At 43.8% G+C, this 19,207-nt stretch overlaps 1 protein-coding gene across 2 annotated transcripts; it reads right to left on the reverse strand.

Moving 5' to 3' along the window:
* Positions 1-1,805: 1,805 nt before the first annotated feature.
* On the reverse strand, positions 1,806-17,990 carry BNIP1 (BCL2 interacting protein 1). Of its 2 annotated transcripts, XM_047091044.1 has the most exons (6): positions 14,634-17,990; positions 12,637-12,729; positions 9,051-9,142; positions 6,624-6,725; positions 5,755-5,873; positions 1,806-2,419 (listed from the first exon to the last, which is right to left on the reverse strand). In XM_047091044.1, exons 1-6 carry the CDS (start codon positions 14,715-14,717, stop codon positions 2,223-2,225), a joined length of 687 nt encoding a protein of 228 aa, XP_046947000.1. In that variant the 5' UTR covers positions 14,718-17,990; the 3' UTR covers positions 1,806-2,222. The 2 variants fall into 2 exon arrangements, with proteins under 2 accessions (XP_046947000.1, XP_046946992.1); XM_047091036.1 differs by lacking the exon at positions 1,806-2,419 and having other exon boundaries at positions 4,362-5,873.
* Positions 17,991-19,207: the final 1,217 nt, after the last annotated feature.

A 19,207-nucleotide genomic window follows, 5' to 3' on the forward strand; every position in this document is an offset into this window, starting at 1 on the left:
TGGAATGAACGACCTCTTGACAGCTGCTCTATACTTTTAATTCTTTGACTGTCACCTAACCAAACTGTAGAACACAAGCTGGCCTTACTTTTCACAGTGAAAATGAAAATCATCTATGAAACATCTTCTAAAAACTATAAACTTTGTACATTTGTATGTTTGTTTGTTTTTAAAGTCTGGTATGTGGGGGAAAAAAATCCGCAAGAGCATTCCGTATGGACTGATGAAGCCGTACACACAGCAAGACCACAGAGCAAATGTGAACACTGCCCCCTCACGGTTGAACATGGAGATGGTTGCTCTCTGTCCAGCCAGCCGGCTAGGGGATGACTTTGAATCCCGGTGGCTGAATGGGGTTCCAAGATACAATGCTATTGATGACATTTCAAATTCAACCGAGCAAGTTACAGAAGAATAAAGTCAAAGGGAGATTTTTTAAGGAGTACAGCGCCCACACATTCCCATATTGGAAGGAGGATGTTGACAATTAGTGGGAAGTGGTAAAGAAAAATGTTAAGACAAGAAAATCCTAAATTGATAACATCCATCTGCTGCACTTACAGCTGGAATCTGAGTGGGAATTTCCCATCTGTGCTTTATTCTCAGCTTTAATTTGACTATAAATAAGACACATGCATGCACAATTTGCAGTGAGTGTCTTCTGAGGCCAGAAATCGTTTAAGTGTGATATATGTATATATAGAAGTGTGTACACACACGCGCGCATACACACACACACACACATGCACGCACTTTAACTTAGAACCTACTCATTAAACTAGTCAGTCTGAGGTGTGCAGCCAATCTCTTAAGTACTTGGTCCCATGGAGATTTGGCAGTTCATAACTGAAGCCAAAGCCTTAACTGTTGACATCCTCTGCTCAAACAGATCTAAACAGAACTTGTGATGCCCAGGCCAGCTTTCACCGAAGCCCCTGTTTGCTGCAGGAAACCTCAGGGTCCAGAGCCCTGGAGGTGGCCCCATTTGGGAAGCCCACTGCTCAGTCAGACAGAAGCTGCACTTGTTACTTCACATTCTTGTTGGAGTCTCATGTTGACTAAACAAATGTCTATGTGGACTATCACCCCCATGTTACAGGTGGGGAAACTGAGGCTTAGTGACATAAGATATCTTGCCCATAGTCACATGGTCCTTTAGTTAAACAGCCAAGACTCAAAACCAAGGCTCAAAGTCCATGTTCTTTTTCACTTTCCCCTCTGCCTCCACATTACACATCCCAGGGCCTCTGGGGCTATAAATAGTGGGGAGGCTGGGATTTCATGTGTGAGGCCAGCCAGGCCTATAGCACAAGGACACGAACATCTCCCAGCCTGAGCCCTAGGATCCCCCAGGCCTCGACAGAACTCAGGCCCAGACAGGACTCCGCTTATCACTAGCCTCCCTCTCATCGTTATATTTAGCGTTGCACCTCAAAGAGAAAGACATGCGCCAGCCCCCAAGACGCTGCACACCGAGAGGCCAGGCCCACCACTGTACACAGAAAGAAAAGTCTGTTTGCCTCAGCCTTTTCAGATGGGTCAGCCACCTCCGGTGGGGGCTTTTTGTAACTTACTTTTTTGGAGCCTATGAGATCTTGTTCTCCTTGCTCCCTGAGGGAGGAACCACAGCTGCTTTACCAATCTATTTGTAACAGTCTGCAGGGTCTGTAATACATTGCATATGACTGCTGCCTAATAATCCTTTGTTGGGAGAACAAATAAATGATCTAAGTTCATGTCCTAGAAATCTGGACACCAAAAGCAGGACACAAATCCCCAGAAGGATACCTTATAATCCAAATGCATTTCATTCTATTAAATATAGTCAAGTTTATTCAAGAAATGGACGTGAGTTTTCCTTATCCTCCTTCCCCCCCCTTTTCTCTTCCTTCTACCAGATCTGGCACTAAGGCCACAGCAGAAGAAGGAGAGAAAGGAGGATCAAAGCCTGAAGGCTGGCCTCTGAATGCCCCATGTGACAGCCATAAGCACTGTTGCGACAGCTCGTGGAGTCCCTGTGTCCCTGTGTCTCAATGACACCGTGCTCTGCTCGCCCTTTGCAAGCCAGCCACCTGCAGGAACCTGGGGAACTCTGTGTCTCCATCCAACCCGTAGAACAACTGGAGCAGACTGTGGAGGCATGGACTGGTTTACCAGAGCTTGGTAGCATGGCCAGATCTTGACACTGGACTTTAAAGGGCAAAAGCTGGTAATTCCCTATCTTACAAAAATGGAAAGAGCCGCTTTTTTATAATATAGAGGACCGTAGCGAGGAAAAGGGCCAGGGCAAGGAAAATGAGAAGTTTGTCCGTCAGCTCTCGGCGATTATATTTTGTGATAAGCTTCCGTCCCAACTGGATGGTCCCTGACATGGACTTAAACTCTTCATTTGCATCCAGGATAGTCCGGGAAGAATTGGCTGAAACAAAAGAGGGAGGAAGCCTGACTCAGAGACTGTAGAGCACCAAAACCAAAGACTTTGCTCTGCTGGCTGGGCTACCACTAAATAACACTGCACTCTATAGCAAGTTCCCTTGAGCCAGAAGCAAAGATGTGAGCAGAGACAATCCAGAGGAGCAAAGAATAAGGATACTACAAGGAAAGCACTTCTCTAGGTCTCATCCAGCTTAGAGCGATGTGGCTTTATATACAATGTCACGGGGCCATAACTAGGTGTTCTCCAACATGAACATCACCAGGGAAAAAAGCAGAAGCGAGTTCCTTTCCTGACCACCAACTTCAGTTTTCTGAAGCAGGGAGGTGTTGAGAACCACCAGTCCCAAAACGAACTTGGGTGACTGTGGCCAGGCAATGTACGGTACGGGGGCAGAAGCTGGGAGTCACCAAGACTGTCCAAGATGCACCCCGCCCGCACCCCTGACAGTCAGATCTGCTCTTTGTGGGATCACAAGAAGTTGGGCTGGGCCTTGCCACAAGCCCTCACACACACATACCAGTCCTTCAGTCCTGAGACACTGCTGTAGCTTTCAAGATGATGCACCTGCGCTCTGGCCACTGTATGAAATCTAAGGGGAGGTACATGTCCCTGAAGGCTCATTGTATCCAGGAGTCAAATTTACTTCTGAGTATGGGTATCTGGGCCTGACACTTGAGTATATCCGGCAAGATTCTCCCACAAAGCCTAGCAAGGCATCATCAAAACATCCACAGAATAAAATATGCTGTTAAAGTGAGGTGTGAAAGAGCGTATGTGAAAATTTCCACTTATGGAAGAGAGAGGAGTATAAACAGTATTTAATCTGCTTGTGCTAGACATGCTTGGAAGACCTCAGGAGGATATAAAAGAAAGTGGTTAACAGTGGTTGCCCTTGGGGAGTAGACCTGGTGTCTACGAGGCAGCCCAACACGGCAGCCCCTGGACGTATGCAGCATATGAGCATGTGAAATGTGGCTAAACCAAATTGAGACATCCCTAAGTGTCAAACACACACGATTTCAAAGACTTAGCATGAAAAAAAAAAAAAAAAGAAGGTAAAGTATCAATAATTTTTCATATTAATTGCAGACTGAAATGGTAATATTTTATATGTAATGGGTTAAATACATTCAAAGGTTTCTTTTTACCTTTTTAATGTGCCTACTGGAAAATTTAAAGTTACATATGTGGCTCACATTGTGTTTCTGTTGGACAGTGCTGGCCTAGAGGTTCCTCCTTAATCAGGTAATATATGTTACCTTCTCACAAAATTAAAAGTTAATAATATTAGTAAGTAAAAGAAATTACCAGAGGAAACAGAGAAGCATTTATATACAGGCAGATGAGGGGTGAAAATAAACACTCATATATCAAAAATCCCTCTTGGTCCTCTTTCTCTATGCCTGCTGCCATTCCAAAAACCTAAGGAAGAGCTTGTTCAGAAAAAAAGCTAGTAGGCCTTTCTTTTCAAAAATCATAGAGGATTTTAAAGTATCGCCAAAGTAGACAGAATAGTATCATGAAATGCCCTGTGCCCATCACCCATACCCTAAACTGCTAACTCCCTGGCACTCTTGTCCCCACACTACTACCCCACTCAATTTCAGCAAATTCCATTATATCCCTAATATGCTTTAAATAAAACAAAACAAAACAAAAAACAAAACAAAACATAACTGTAGTCCTAACAGGCTTTTAAATCAAACTGACTTTCTGAGCTACAAGGAAAGGATTAACAATTGCATTCTTTTGGGGCATCTGGGTGGCTCGGCCGGTTAAGCATCTGACTTCGGTTCAGGTAATGATCTTGCAGTCCGTGAGTTCATGTCCCACACTGGGCTCTGTGCTGACAGCTCAGAGCCCATAGCCTGCCTCAGATTCTGTGTCTCCCTCTCTCTCTGACCCTCCCCAACTCGCTCTCGAGCACGCACTTTCTCTCTCAAAAATAAATACATTAAAAAAAAAATTAAAATATTGGATTCTTTTTTCTTCAACAGCTTCTCTCCTAGTAGGAGAGAATGGGCCCCAAGAACAGCCCTGAAAACCCCAGAGGTCATCGGCATCTCTGTACCCTTCTCACCATTTAACTACATTATCTGTTTCCGGTATGTGCATGCGCAGCCCGTCACCTGCATCAAAGCAGAAAAGCCCTCAACTAACAAGGCCAGGCGGCTCCCCCTTTGGCATGTTCTCCAAGGCCTCTACCAAGGCTTGAGCCCCACCCCCAGCACACATGTAGAGGAGGTGACCGGCTGGTTCTGAGCCTAAATGCCCAGACACGTTTCAAACAGAGGGACTGACCTTGGGGACAAACAAGCTGCTTGCTTTCCTTGTGCTTTTCTGCCTGTTTGAAGAGTGCACTGAAAAAAAAAAGTGGCTCAAAGTGACAGATACTGTTTAGGGGTGATAATGGTATCGTGCTCTGGTTTTGTTTGTTTTTTGTTTCACGAGCCTCTTATCTTTCAGAGAGACACACTGAGATATTTATAGATGATGTCTGTGATTTGCTTCAAAATAATCCAGATGAGGGCACGGAAGGGTGGAGCCGAAACAAGACTGGCCATGAGCAGACAGCTGCTGAAGCTGGGGGAACGGGTCCGTTGGACCTCTGCACCATGCTCTCTACTGTCTCTTTGTGAAATCTGCCAAAAGTGTTTCAAAGTGTAAACTCTCCTCTTCTGTTTTCCTATATGGAAGACCCTGAAGAGGGCCAATTCTCTTCTGCATTACAAGAGAGGCACTATGGGAAAGCTGCTGGGAGAGAACCAGATGCTCCAGCAGCTTCTTCTATGGCCTTTGACTGTATCTTTTAAAAGCAGTTCACAGTGAAAATAACACTGGGGGTTATAATTGTAAGCCGAGGACCTAGCAGCCTCGTCGGCAGCCGATACACTAAACATCTCCCTAGGCAGTGATTCCCAAGCCTACCTGGCCACACGGGTCCACAGAATGCCAGATAAAAAAAATACAGACTCCCAGGGCCCTCCCCCGGCCCTGCTGGGACCCACTCTCCAGAAGAAGGCCTGGAGATCTCTGCCTTTCACATGAGACCCTGGAAGTGCTTCTGCTGGGGAAACATTTTGACAGTGGTGTGCAGATCTTCTAGTACAACCATGAAAACCAAAAAGAGAGGTAAGAGCGACACATCCCACTCTGGGCAAGACCACGCTGTCGAAGAAGTGAGAAGCCACCCACGTCAGCAAGCTTCGGGACTAGGGTGGGGGGCAGAGGTGGAAGAGCCTGGTGGCAGGTGCCAAGGCAAAGGCTCTGGAGCCGGTGTCTCTGGGAGAAGCTTCTACCTCCAGGTCTGGCTTTACCTAGCGTCTGCATGGCTTCCTCGCTCTGCTGAACCTGCTGGGACATCATCCTGCTGATCCCCATGAGGCTCTCCGTAATGGAACTGGACGTCTGGGCCAGGCTCTCTTTGGTGGTTTTCCTAAAAATCCAGAGTGGGAGGAGGAATGTCAACAAAAGCCTGACTGCGAGAAAACCCCATTTTCAAATGAGATCCCATTTTTTTATTTATCAAGATACCATATATACTTAAATATCAATGATCGCAGTCAGTGCCACCAAGGATGTGCTGAAGACTGCTACCCTTCTGTGAGAGCAATTCGGCAACAGGTATCAGGACCCTTAGAAATGTTCGTGCCTTTTGCCCAATAATCTCATCTCTGGGAATCTCTCCAAAGGAAATATCCAAAATGTGGACAAAGCCTTATGTCCTAAGACGTGCCCTTGTGTATTATTTATCATACTGACAAACTAGAAATGTAAACACATGCGAACAGGGGATTAGTTAATACAAGAGAATACTACGGACTCTTGAAACTTCGTTTAAAGAGTTTTCTAAAACAACAAGCAAGTCTTTGTGTTATGCAATGTGAAGACGAGCAAGATACTAAATTTTATATATAGTACGATTTTTGACTTTGTAAAAAAAATAATGGGAGACAATACATCACAACATTTGTAACACGATTACAGCTTATTCTCATTTTATAATTAATATTTTTATCAGTTTATTACAAGTAAGCATATATTTCTTTCATACTTTAAAAAATACTACTTATATAATAAAATTAAGTACCAGTTTTACATTGAAAACAAGAAGGGGCTGCCTACAGTGGGTTTTGCACCTTGTCAATTCCATTATCAGGGCCCAGAAAGACAAAAAGAAAGATACCTTTGCCTTAAGAGGTCTCCTCCCTGGAGAAGTTCTGCTTTCTCTAGATTGTCGATAGCAATTTTGCAAGTGAGATTAGCCTTCCTCCATGAGGTCTGATTGCTGGAATCAGAAGGGTCTCGCATGAGTTTCTGTCAGTCAGATCAAGTCACCGCAAGTGAGTGATGGGGAAGGCCTGGCCCACAGAGCCCATCTCCACCTCCCGACATTTCTCCCTCTTGGCTGCCCCAGCAGCTGCCCCCGCTAAGGCTCCAACACCTCTGGTTTGGACCCTGGAGACTGCCTGCAAGATGTTCCCCTACTGCCCTAGTGCCCATAGCTGTCCCTTTCCTTCCAGGGCAGCCAGAGGGAGCAGTTTGGCCATGGCACTTCTGTGTTTACAGCCAGCAATGGTTTCAGAGCTCAAATCCACCTTGGACATACAAGGCCCTGTTCTGTCAAGTCACATCTGTAACACTTCAAGGCTCTGTCTTGTGTACTGGTTAGTTCCATTCCTTGAGAACCATGTCTCACTCATCTTTGGATCACCAGTAATTAGAACAACAGTTTCTGGCCCATTAGCCAATTAATATGTGTTATAAGAAGTAGAAAAATCATAGAAAGACTGTTTTCCCCAGTATTTCTTTTCCAAGCTTTGTTTAAATTCCAGTTAACATACAGTGTAATATTAGTTTCAGGTGAACAATATAGTGATTCAGCACTTAGGGTTTGCTCGATATTTCTTTAAGATGTGCTGTCTTTTACACACCCAGACCGATCATGAACAATACAAACACAATGTATTAGCAGAGCCCAGTTTGACACGACTTATTTACATTCTTTACCTGATCCCCCTTGTGAGAGACAACTCAAATTTGGTGAACAGCTCCCTGGGGTTAGCAGTGTAACCTTTGTTGATGGACTATAAAAATGTTAATTGGGCCCCTCAGAGAATCAAACTCAAGCACTGGAACTCTTAGGCAGCTGGATCACGTCAGTTTTGCTAACCCCTGAGATATTTACAAAGTCAAGCACGGGGCACATGAACTGAGAGGGTGTTTTTCTAATAGCACCTCTGTGCTTAAAACATTAAAACAAGTTCTCTCTCACCTGAACAGCACCTGCTATGCCGTTTCACACCTGGTATTTAAAAAGAATCAATTACATTTTCAAACTGTGGGCAAGGGAGCTCTGCTCGACCCTGTGACACAGAGATGAGTGAGCTATAGTGGCCGCCCTCAAGCGGCTCACATTTCTTGGGGAGAAAGACAAGCAAACAAAGGATTTGTTGGCCGGTGTGATAAGCACAATAACGAGGGTAAGCACAACTGCTGTCTCAACACGGCTTGCCAAAGTATTCATTTACTGCTTGCTCTCCCTACCTGTAACTCCACATCATGGATGGCCATTCTCAGACCCGTGCTGAGCCTGTTTCACCTCGTGTAATTTACTATACTTTATATAAGGGTCCTCTTTACTCACTGTTTACAACCTGGGCATCCTTGGTGGCCAAGGGAAGCAAATGCCATCATGACACAGTGATACTACTGAGCCAAGCACTTTAACACCGGTCACCACGCACACATCCCTCCCTGCTTACACTAGTCTCTACCACGCCCACATCTTTGTCAGACAGTCTTCTCCCGATTGCTGGGTATTATAAACATAGCTGCTCTCAGCAAGGATAATGCTGGATCATCACCCAAATCAGAAGCAAAACCACAGACAAATACAGATCTGGCAGAGTTAGAGCAATTAACAAGGAGGAAGAGAACACCTAGGAGGGCGATGACCAGCAGGGGCTTCAAGAGAATGACCTGGCTACCAGAGGACTGGGACAGATGATGGAGCCCTCCGATATTTTTGCAACAATAATCCTCTGTACGATATGGTACCAAGGTCAAATGTGAAGGGACAGGTACGGTTTCATGCCATCAGACAATTTTGTTGGACAGTCCCCCAACTCAATACCAAGAAAGAGCACATACCTCAGTAATATAATTAAAGGTTAGCACATGAGTTATAACGATCATCTCCAAGTTATTTAACGTAACATCACCTTAGTTACATCTTTTTGGTTTCATTTTTTAAGATAAGGTCCCATTTAAAACTTTCTAAATTTTGTTTCATCTTAAGTAGGTTCATTTTCAGCGGGCTTTTTCTGGTATCAATTATCCTTAAAGAAAAAGGACCTTGTATTACATGAGCAACCATTTTTTGGGTTTGTGTTAAAAATATAAAATATAGCATATGGTTAAATACGCTTTTGTAAACTATACACAATTCGACCTACCAATAACCTCTACCTGCCCCTGCTTTGAGAATTACTCATCTAGAGAGGACAGTCTGTGTATAAATGACACATTTAAATCATGAAGCCAGGTTTATTAGGCAAAGCTCTGCACAAGCCTCCCACAGAGCAAGTGACCCAGCACAGGCCCCACCTACCTGAGCATCTGCTTCTTGTGATTCTCCACTTCCTGGAGCAGAACCTGCTTCTCTGACTCTTTGTCTTGCTCTTTAGCTGACTGCTCAAGCTCCTTTGGGGAAAATAGCTCTATGTTAAAATGATTTTAAAAGCCAATATAAAAACCAAAGAGCACTTCTCTTTCTAGGGACGTTATATGATAGCACTTAAAAATGCTCCTAAAAGAGAACACTCAGGAATGCCAGGTGACATATAACAAACATCTTTCTAAATATAGAGCTGAGTTTGCAAGAAAGTAAGGACAATCCCCAGGGCCCCAAGGTGAGAAGGAAACTAAGAGCCAGAGATGTCAGACTGTGAGTGAGGCACAACTGCCCTGGGATAGGACATTTACTCCTGTAGTCCGGGCCATGACTGGAATCAAAAGGGGGGGAAAATTACTAAATAGGAGCCCCGTGGTCCCACTTTGAGATACATGCAAACATCAAACTGCTATATGTGTCTAAATGTTCATTCTCCATCTCTGTACCTATTTCATAATATACTGGTAGCAAACAGTTTGAAGGTTTTAAAGCCCATATACAGACAGCCAAACAAAGTGTTGAGCTATCTGAGGCAGGGAGCCACAAATCCAGGACCTACAAAGGGATATCCCTCCAGTGAAAAGGTGAACTAGGAAAACGTCTGTCAACCAGCACGAGAGACAGCATGGAAGCTGGTCCCTTTTTCTGCCCTGGGCTCTGGCTAGGATACAAAATATCTCCTGAGAATTTAAAAGCATGGAGCCACCCTCAAGCTGATCTGGAGTAACAATTCCTCCTCTCTGAATGGTTTGGGAATCTTCACAAGGAGAAATGAACATACAAAGTGCTTCCAGACTTACGACCCCAGGAGACATAGCAAAAGCAAATCCAAAAACCTCTGAAAAGACCTGCTGCCTTCAGTCCAGGTTGTACAAAAGTCCCACAGATAAGGTCGGCTGAAGAGGACTGCTCACAACCCAGAATCACCAAACGCCAGGAGACAAACGGTCCACCTCAGTGAGGGGCAGTGGACACAACAACTGGCAGTCTGAGACCCCCCAAGAACTTCACATGATGGAAGTAGCAGACAAGACTCTAATGAAAGATGTTATTATACCTCAAGAATCAAGCCATGTTCTTTGTTTACAGAGTAAAACAAGTTCCAGTTCCAATCAAGCTACTGATGCTAAAAACATCAACATATTAGTGCATTTATATACGCATTTATTTATTTATATACTCATTTATGTGTTAATTTGCACATGCTGGTCAGGAACACGCGTCTGTATCCACCATTTCACTAGCTCAGAGATAACTTCCAATTAATGGTCCCAGATATGTCTGAGTCAGAGAAAAAAAAGAATGTAAAGGAATGCAAGTTTTGCGAATGTAGTCAGTAAATTACTTGCTTAATTATTTACTTAAAATCTAGATTCCCAGGCACCTGGGTGGCTCAGTTGGTTAAGTGTCCAACTTCACCTCAGGTCATGATCTCACAGTTCATGAGTTCAAGCCGCATGTCGGGCTCTGTGCTGACAACTCAGAGCGTGGAGCCTGCTTCTGATTCTGTCTCTCTCTCTCTCTCTGCCTCTCCCCTGCTTGCACTCTGTCTCTCTTTCTCAAAAATAAACATTATTTTTTTTAAATAAATAAACATTAAAAAAAAAATCTAGATTCCCTACCAGAATGTGAACTCCAGGAAAGCAGGATTTTATCTAGTGTTCATTATATATATTCCTTGTGCCTGGCACATTATTAGGCACCAAATCACTGAATGGAAGAATGGATGCATGGGAAGAAGGGAGGGAGGAAGGAAAGAAGGAAGAAATGTATAGTTTCCTCATAAAAGGGAGTTCTGTCATAGAGAACCAAATAGTTGTGGAAGAAAAGAAAGGGGTAAAATAGTTCTCAAATTCCAGTCTGAGAACCACATACACAAAGACATTCACACAGGTATTTACACATAGTCAGTCGATGCCTAGCTGAGGCATATGTTGACGATATGAGGCCATATGTTGAGGATATGAGGCCAGTTCCCCAGTACTACACAATCTTGTTGCAAATACACAAAGTAGTCATTCATAAAGAGCTAAAAACATCAAATAGAAATCTTGTATCTATTTCCTGGTATAAATGTTCAGAAAATGCAGATAAAACTGGGATGGGGTTATTCATTCACTGACCATGTGCTTATTAAGTCCTTACTAGGTGCCAGGATATTCTGGTGCTCGAGGAGGTGATTATGGGAGAGAGGGACATAATAAATATGTACATGTATCAGTGAAGTAATTTCAATTAGTGAAGGAAATAAACACTGAGCACTCAGATACTTAAACAGAAAGAACATGAAAATACTTAAGGTGGTGGGTGTGGCTGCAGAGTTGCAATCATGAGAGTCGAAGAAAGGTCTTTCAGGGAATGCATTAGCTTTAAAAAGCAAAACAAACGAAAAACCAAAAAGCAGAGAAGTAGTCCAAATAAAATGCCCTTTGATACAGAACTGGCTAGAAAACTAGGACTATAAAAAAAGAACGAGGGAGCACTCTAATACTGATATGGAAAGATTTCCAAAAGATATTGTTAAGTTTTAAAAAGTGGTGTTTTAGTATGCTACCTTTTATATGAGAAACTGGAAATAAGAAAATATATTTGGCTTTTTTTAGTATTTGAGTAGATACACCATGAAAAGATACCTAAGTAACAAATGTGGCTACCCGTGTGGAGGAGAGGAACAGAGAATAATAACACTCATACATGGGACTTTTCACTGAGTGTCCATATTCACCCATGGGCATACATACATAGAATGTATACACATACATGAGAAAGTAACAGCCTTTCAAAAATAAAAATTCAATTATAAATCAGTGCTACAGACGGAGGCAAAAAAAGATCAGCGAGGTTCAGTGACCTTGCTAAAATTCTAAAGTGAACTCTTACGGCAGAAAGTACTTATTTTCAAACCTGCCCTTGAAAATCCCTTAGGAAAGCAATACACAGGGCCCAGACATACTATTTCTCAGGTCCAAATGGACACTTTTGCTACCAGCTTTGAAACAGACTATCCTCTGTTAAGCAACAGGAGTTGTTGGCTGGCCTGTGGGGCCAGGTCACAGGGAAAGCGCAGATCTCTAAACTCCAGTACCACAGAGTGAGACCAAGGGCCCCAGGACCCACCCAGCGACGGGCAGGCCCATGTACTCATCTTATTCTCTCTAGGGCACAGCAGCACAAACAGGCTATGCAAACAGGTACGTCTCGCTCCACTGGTTTTGAGACTGCACATATGCCATAGTTGGATTCAGGAGTGTTATATGTGCATATGATGTGATCGGAGACCTCAGAAACAGGGAGGAAGGGGCTGGGCAAAGAGCAGCAGGAAACAAAAACAAACAAAAAAACACCTCAAGAGACAGTAGCAACGCATTCAAAAGTTCTTCACTTTTACCTTGAGAGCAAGTTAGTACAGTTACCCTCACTGTCTAAATGTCTACTGAAGAAACCGGACAGCGCTCAGACGGCTCCCGGATGGAGCCCCCTCATTGTGACGCATTCTCCACATCTTACTTCTGCAGCTACTCACCTGTATTCTGTGCCGCAGTTGCTGAAACTTCTCTTTCACTTTAGTATTCAGTTCAGTAAGTGCACTTAATGGTCCTGAACAATCCCGAATATCCTAGGAGACATTGAAAAGGTGAGAGGGACTTTCTCAAGGCAATGAAGTGAAATGATACCATCTGTACAGTGAGAAAACTGGCTCAGACCACAACTAAGGCTGGCCTACTGCCTGTTAATTCATCCTGATCTTTGCTGTTTACCTCAGCAACACAAGCAAAAACATTATCATTTACATTTCTCTCCTATTTCTGTAATTCTGAGCAGGTAATACAAAAGTATGAAAAGAAACACAGCTGTCCTGACTTATTAGTTCCTGATTTCAACCAAACACCACAGGATCAGTATAAAAGGCTTAAAGCAGCTTGTATGTTCAACAAGAACGGACATCCAAAAGTGACACTATAACTTTAGAACTGTCCAACTTGAAAATCAGGATCAACTCCTGGCATCATATGACAAGATTAACTTCACCCTGATTTTACAAACCCTCTATTATATATAAATCATGGTGTTTACAGACATGTTCAAGGGGAGATCTAGAATTGGTTTCTACAGACATGTTCGAGGGGAGATCTAGAATTGGTTTCTGGGCATCCAAAAGCCCTGGGGTCAGGTTTTAGAGCAGGTCCTGGAGCCAGAGTATGCAGATGCAAATTCTGGCTGTAGCAATTTCTTAGCTGTGTAACAAAAAGTCATTGAGTTCTCTGTGCCTCAGTTTCCTCACCACATCACCTACCACATAAACCATATATGTATGTAAAGCACTTTGCAGGGGAGCTGGAACACAGTAAGAGTGCAGTACATCTACGTATAATCAATCCTTCTCATTTGCAATCATGAGAACCCAAACACAGTACAAAAGGGGCTTACCCAACTTAGATTACGTGAGAATGTTTTATTTGTATGAATCCTACGTTTATTTTTCCAGAGTCAGCCCAGAAGTACTGCAGTGTGTATGGAGAAGAAGTGAAGTTGAAGAAGTTTAAATGTTTGCATCAAGTTTCCTCACTTGTTCTCTGACTTATTAAACCCCACTTCTTGCACCATGATAAAGCACTAATTTGGTTTATCCTGCATCGGGTTTCCATGGGGAATCCGACTTTCCTTCAGTTTTTGCCACAGTTACTTGCAAACTCTGAGTCTACATCTAATGTTTAATAGCATCTGTTGGAAACGGAAATGACTTGCCTGAAACCAAGGTTTAAAACTCTTGGTTTCTTTTTGCTAAGTTCAAGGGATCATTTCTACATTCCTAACTCTTGCCTGTGCCAATTGGTTCATCACTCTGCTGCCTTCTACCTTAAATAGCTTAAGGCAAAACACCTCAATTACCCCATCAGTTAAAGAAAGTTGTAGAGACTCCCTAAGCCCCTTCTCTAGGCTGACTTTCCTCATCCGGGTCGCAGTTTTGCCCCAGGCCTTGGCATTTTACCTGATTTCCTCATTTACAGAGTCACAACTACGGCCTAGGTTACGTTCATTTCACCTGGTGCCTCCCGTGTCAGGCGGCCTTTGGTGTCACCGGGCACCAGACCCAGAGGAGCAGGTCAGGAGTGGGCGGGGCCAATGGCTCTCAGGACGCCACCAACTGGTGGGGAGGGCGGTGTCAGAAGGCGGGGCCACCCTAGGTGACAGGTATGTTGTGTGGCGGTCCGGGTCGAGAAGTGTGAGTGGGAGGGACCAGTGGGGGTCACAAAGGGTAAGCCTGGTCAGGATGGGGGAGCATGAGAGTGTCCAGAAGAGGGCAAGACAACCGCAACTGGATAGAGGATCAAGGCCAATGGTCGAGGAGATGGACCAAAGGGGGAGGGAGGGAGCAGCCGGCCCTGGGACGGGGCCAACGACCTCGGAGACTTGACCAAGCGGGGAAAGCTTGGGAGTGAGACCGCCGAGCTTACAGGAGGCCAGAGGAGCCTGGGTTTAGGGCTGCTGGGGCCCGACAGGGGTCCCGGGAATTAGTACCTGGATAAGCGCCTTCACCTCCAGGTCAAATTTGACAATCTCTTGGTTACAGATACGGACGTGGACATCCTGGGGAGCCGCCATGTTGAGGACGCCGACTACGGGCGGCGGCGGTGCCCAAATTTAACCGCGTTTCAGCATCGCCTTCCTTCCGCTCCAGGTCTTGCAGCAGCGCCCCCTAGAGACCGGCTTGAGGCGAGCGAGCGTGGCGGCGATGAGTCCTGGGGAGTATCCCTGAAAACGCGGAGGGAGTCGGCTCTCCCCTTGGTGTGGTCCTAAGAAAAGGAAGAAGAGAAGGAGTATCAAGGGCGTTTTAACACTGACCTCTCCACATCTTCTATCTAAAAGCCATTCTAATCGCTATATATTTTTTGCATAAAGGTGGGGGCGGGGGGAGAAGACTGGAAGGAAAGTATCACTTGGGATTCTCTAGAGGGTGGAATTAACAATTTTTTATATTTCTTTAAACTTTCTTGTATTTTTCATATGTTCTACGGTGAATATAAGTTGTGGAATAAATGCAAAAATGATAAATGTTATTAATACGTTTAATGTATGGGATTCAAGGCAGTTCTCTTGGAGCACCTCCTGTTGGTCCAACGGTTCTAAAATCACAACTGATCAAGCCACCTCCCAGCTTACACCTCTTCTGTGGCTCCTGGCAGTTCCCTTTTGTGTACAGTTGGATTTATTAAATCTACCTCGCTGGAGTAGTTTTGATGGAAATAATTAAGAGCAGACTCTCAGAAAATGGTGGCTCTTCATTTTATTTTTATTATCAAATTGTCCAAGTTTCTTAGCTGGTCTTCAAGGCCATCAGCCACCGCATCTCATCCCACTCCTGGATTCCTCAGGCTCTTTTTAGATCTGTAGCTTTGGAATGTGCTGTTCCCTCTTCTCAGAATGCGTTTCCCCTTTTGCTCCCACCCTGTGTACTTTTGTTCACATCAGCAAGCATGAATTAGGAAGACCTGAATGCCTAGTTTAATCCTCTCAACCACACTTGAAATAGTTACACCCCAGTTTTACAGATTGGCAGATGGACTAAGAGTAGGTCAAAAGTGAAACAAAACTGAACATCCTGCCCCAAGGCTACCCAACTTGAGAGTGGCAGAGCCTTAACTGAGAGCCACATCTTCCCTCAAAACTCAACACATGGCTTGCCCATCTGTGTTACTCCAGTGCTCCACGCACCTTCCCTTAAGGGAAGCTTGGGAGTCAACCCTGCTTGAATCCTGCTGGACAACCCACTTCACATCTCTGTGCCTCAGAATCCTGAGGCTAACTGGTGATAATCACAGGGATGGCTGGAGCATTAAATGAGGTAATACATGAAAAGCACCAAGCACCGTGTAGTAAATGCAGCATATGTTTAAAAGCTCAATGTGCATTAGCTGCTATTACATTGCTGACATTTTTGGAGTACTTCCTATGTGCCAGGCACTTTGTACAAAGTTCTTAATGTGTTTCATCTAACAATTCTCACAACAACCCTACGAGGTAGAATTGTCTGCATTTTACACATGAAGAAACAGGCACAGGATGATTTGCCCAGGGCAAATGGAAGTGCTAGATGAAAGGATATGTGCATTTTAAAATTTAGATACAAACTACCAGATTGCTCTTCATAGAGGTTACGTCAGTTATCCACAGCAAGGTGGTACAAATGCCTGCGTTCCCATGGCCTCACCAACATGGTATGTTAAACACTGGGATTTTTCCCAGTTTGATTAAGTGAAGCTGCCATATTTAATGTGCATTTCTCTTATTATGAATGAGATTGAGTGCTTTTTGTAGTTACTTTACTCATTTCTCTATTGGGTGGTTGGTTTTTCATACTAGTTTCCAGGAGCTCTTAATATATTAGGAGGATTAGCCCTTAGAGATGAGTTTTTTCATAGTCTATAGCATTTTGACTTGGCTTATGATGTTTTTGACTTTAAAAAGGTTTCAATTTTTTATTTTTGTTTCACATAGAATTTGTCGATCTTCATTTATGACTCCTGAATTTGGGATCCAAGTTAGAACATTCTTCCCACCCCCTCCCACAGATTTTAAAGGAATTGCCCACATTTCCTGTTATGTATACAGTTTGAAATATGGTGTGAGATACAGAGCCAACTTTTCTTTCTCCAGAGAGTTTCCCAGTTGTTCCAATGCAGTTTTCTGAAGAATCCGTCTTTTTTTCTCCCTGGTTCTGGATGGCACATTTACCATAATAAATTCTTATGTTTGAATCTGTTTCTAAACTTTTCCTTCTGTTCTATTGGCCTATTCATTTATGCACCAAAAATTTTTAGTTTTATTTATAGTTTTATGTGTTTTAATGTTTGGATTAAACACCCAATCTTTTTTCCCCCTTCCAGCTATTATTTTTTTCCCCATATGAACTTAGGTGTTTTTTTTTTTTTAAACCCCATTGGTATGTCTTATTGAGATAGCATTACATTTGTTAATTTTGAGGACTGACAGCTTCATGTTGTTGGCTGCTCCAGTTCAAGAACTTGGGTCTTTCTTTCCATTTGTTCATGTCTTCTTCTATGTCCTTCATGTTATTTTAAAGTTTTCTTTATCCAGACCCTGTACATTTTAAGTTCATTCCCGGTGATGTTTTAAGTTTAGAATCTTTTAAAGAAACTGACATTTTTCAGATCACTCAAAAGTTTTGGATCCTCAAAAAGAAGCTCCCTATTTAGGACGCATGACCTTGGGCCTCTATGCAACTGACAGTCTCCATGCAATTCTCTACATAGCAATTAGAGAAGAAAACACAGATCCCCTTTTCTCCACCTCCAACATGCTCCCTTCTAACGAAGAGACCCAACTCTAAGCCCTTAATCTAGAGGCCATCTTTGAGGGATAGACGTACAGTGTGGTGACCCACACTCTCGATCACAGGCTGCTTTGGCCAACACTATTTTGCTTCTATCACCTCTACCCACACATCCTGAGACTAACTTTTGGTTACTACGTCTGCTTGGTTTTAGCTTTAGTTCTTTCTGGTTTCAGATTCTAAGCCTATTATCTCCCTCCTACACAGATACCATTATATACTGCCTGTGACCTGGCCTGGCCCTTCAGGAGTACGAATCGTCTCTCAGTGCAGACAGCAGACAGGAGTTTGAATTGGGGCCATCACACACGCTGGGTGTGAGGTGAGTCTCCTCAACGGAGTTTATTCTCCTTTGTAAGATGGACACAACCACCCACCTCACTGCGCCACGGAGAGCAGAGTTACCTGACAGGAAAGCACCTAGCAGGGGTTTAATGAATGCTACCCCCAGCCTTCTAGATTTTTTTTCTTTTTTTTTTTTTTAATATTTATTCTGGGGAGGGCGTAAGCGGGAACAAGGCAGAGAGAGGGAGACAGAGGATCCAAAGCGGGCTCTGTGCTGACAGGCTGACAGCAGAGAGCTGGATGCGGGGCTCAAACTCACAACCCGTGAGATCATGACCAGAGCTGAAGTTGGGCACTCAACCAACAGAGTCACTGAGGTGCTCCTAGCCTTTCTAACACCCTCTTCCTATTATAACCTTTCAGCAGGAATATTAAAGCATTTCCCAACTTATGTCTTTCTTGCTTGCTAAAGAGCTCTCCTGGTTCTGAAATCACTGGGTGAGGAGGGACAACCGAACAACCCATTTAACTAGGTGCTACCCACAAAAGGTTTGGTTTCCTAAGGACTATACTGACTTGGCTCACCCAACTCCTTAAAAGTTCCCAGACCGTGACAGAGGCTCCTGGGATGGAGGTCAAGTCCTGAAGCAGAACCAGTCCCTGAGAGGCCATGTCCACTTTGCTCTCTGATGGCCCCAATATCCCTTGAATGAAGCAAAAAGAGCTTTTTGCAAGAGTCCTGGGACATCACGAACACAAGCCTGTCAATTCTTCCCTAACATACCCTACTGGATGTGGTACCCGCATCCTTGCAAGTATCTCGGCCAATAACGTACCCAGAACCCTTTCCATTTGTAACAGCTCTTGTCTTGTTCCACGATCCTGTTCACATGCTGCCTCCCCTCAGCAACCTCAGGAGTTCCTGGATGTCTCTCTAATCTCTTTACAGTCCGTACCTGGCACAAGTCTTGGCGGAGCATGGGCTAAACAAATGTTTGTTGGCTGAAGGAACACAGTGCCACGGTGGTGTTCACTCAGGTCCCCTCACTTAAGGCTCTGTGTATATACCCAGCCTATCTCAGAGACGTACTTTGATTAAACATACAAGCACATACAAATGTTTAAGTCAGGAGAGACTTGAAACATTTTATTTCCCTTGCTTGCCTGAAGAATCAAAGACGAAAAATACATGTAAACTAAACTATGTTCCAAACTATGAAGAATGCAAATGTTTTCATCAACAAATAATTTTCCATAATCACTAACTTTCACTAGAGTACTGAAAAAGCCCGAAGCGTCCAAAACGTTAGCTCTTTATGCCCTACACCAAGAGAGGGGCAGCACAATCCACAGTTCACTGCTGTCTTTAGTTTGCAATTTCTTTGCAGACGAGGAGATGGTTAGCCACCTTGGTAAACGACAGAAAAGCAACAGAGAAGGGAAGGGCGAAAACATG

Source organism: Lynx rufus, unplaced genomic scaffold, assembly GCF_022079265.1.
Source record: "Lynx rufus isolate CCGP_SWC_20201006 ecotype Redwood Valley unplaced genomic scaffold, mLynRuf1.p SCAF_1, whole genome shotgun sequence".
NCBI classification, from domain to species: Eukaryota; Metazoa; Chordata; class Mammalia; order Carnivora; family Felidae; genus Lynx; species Lynx rufus.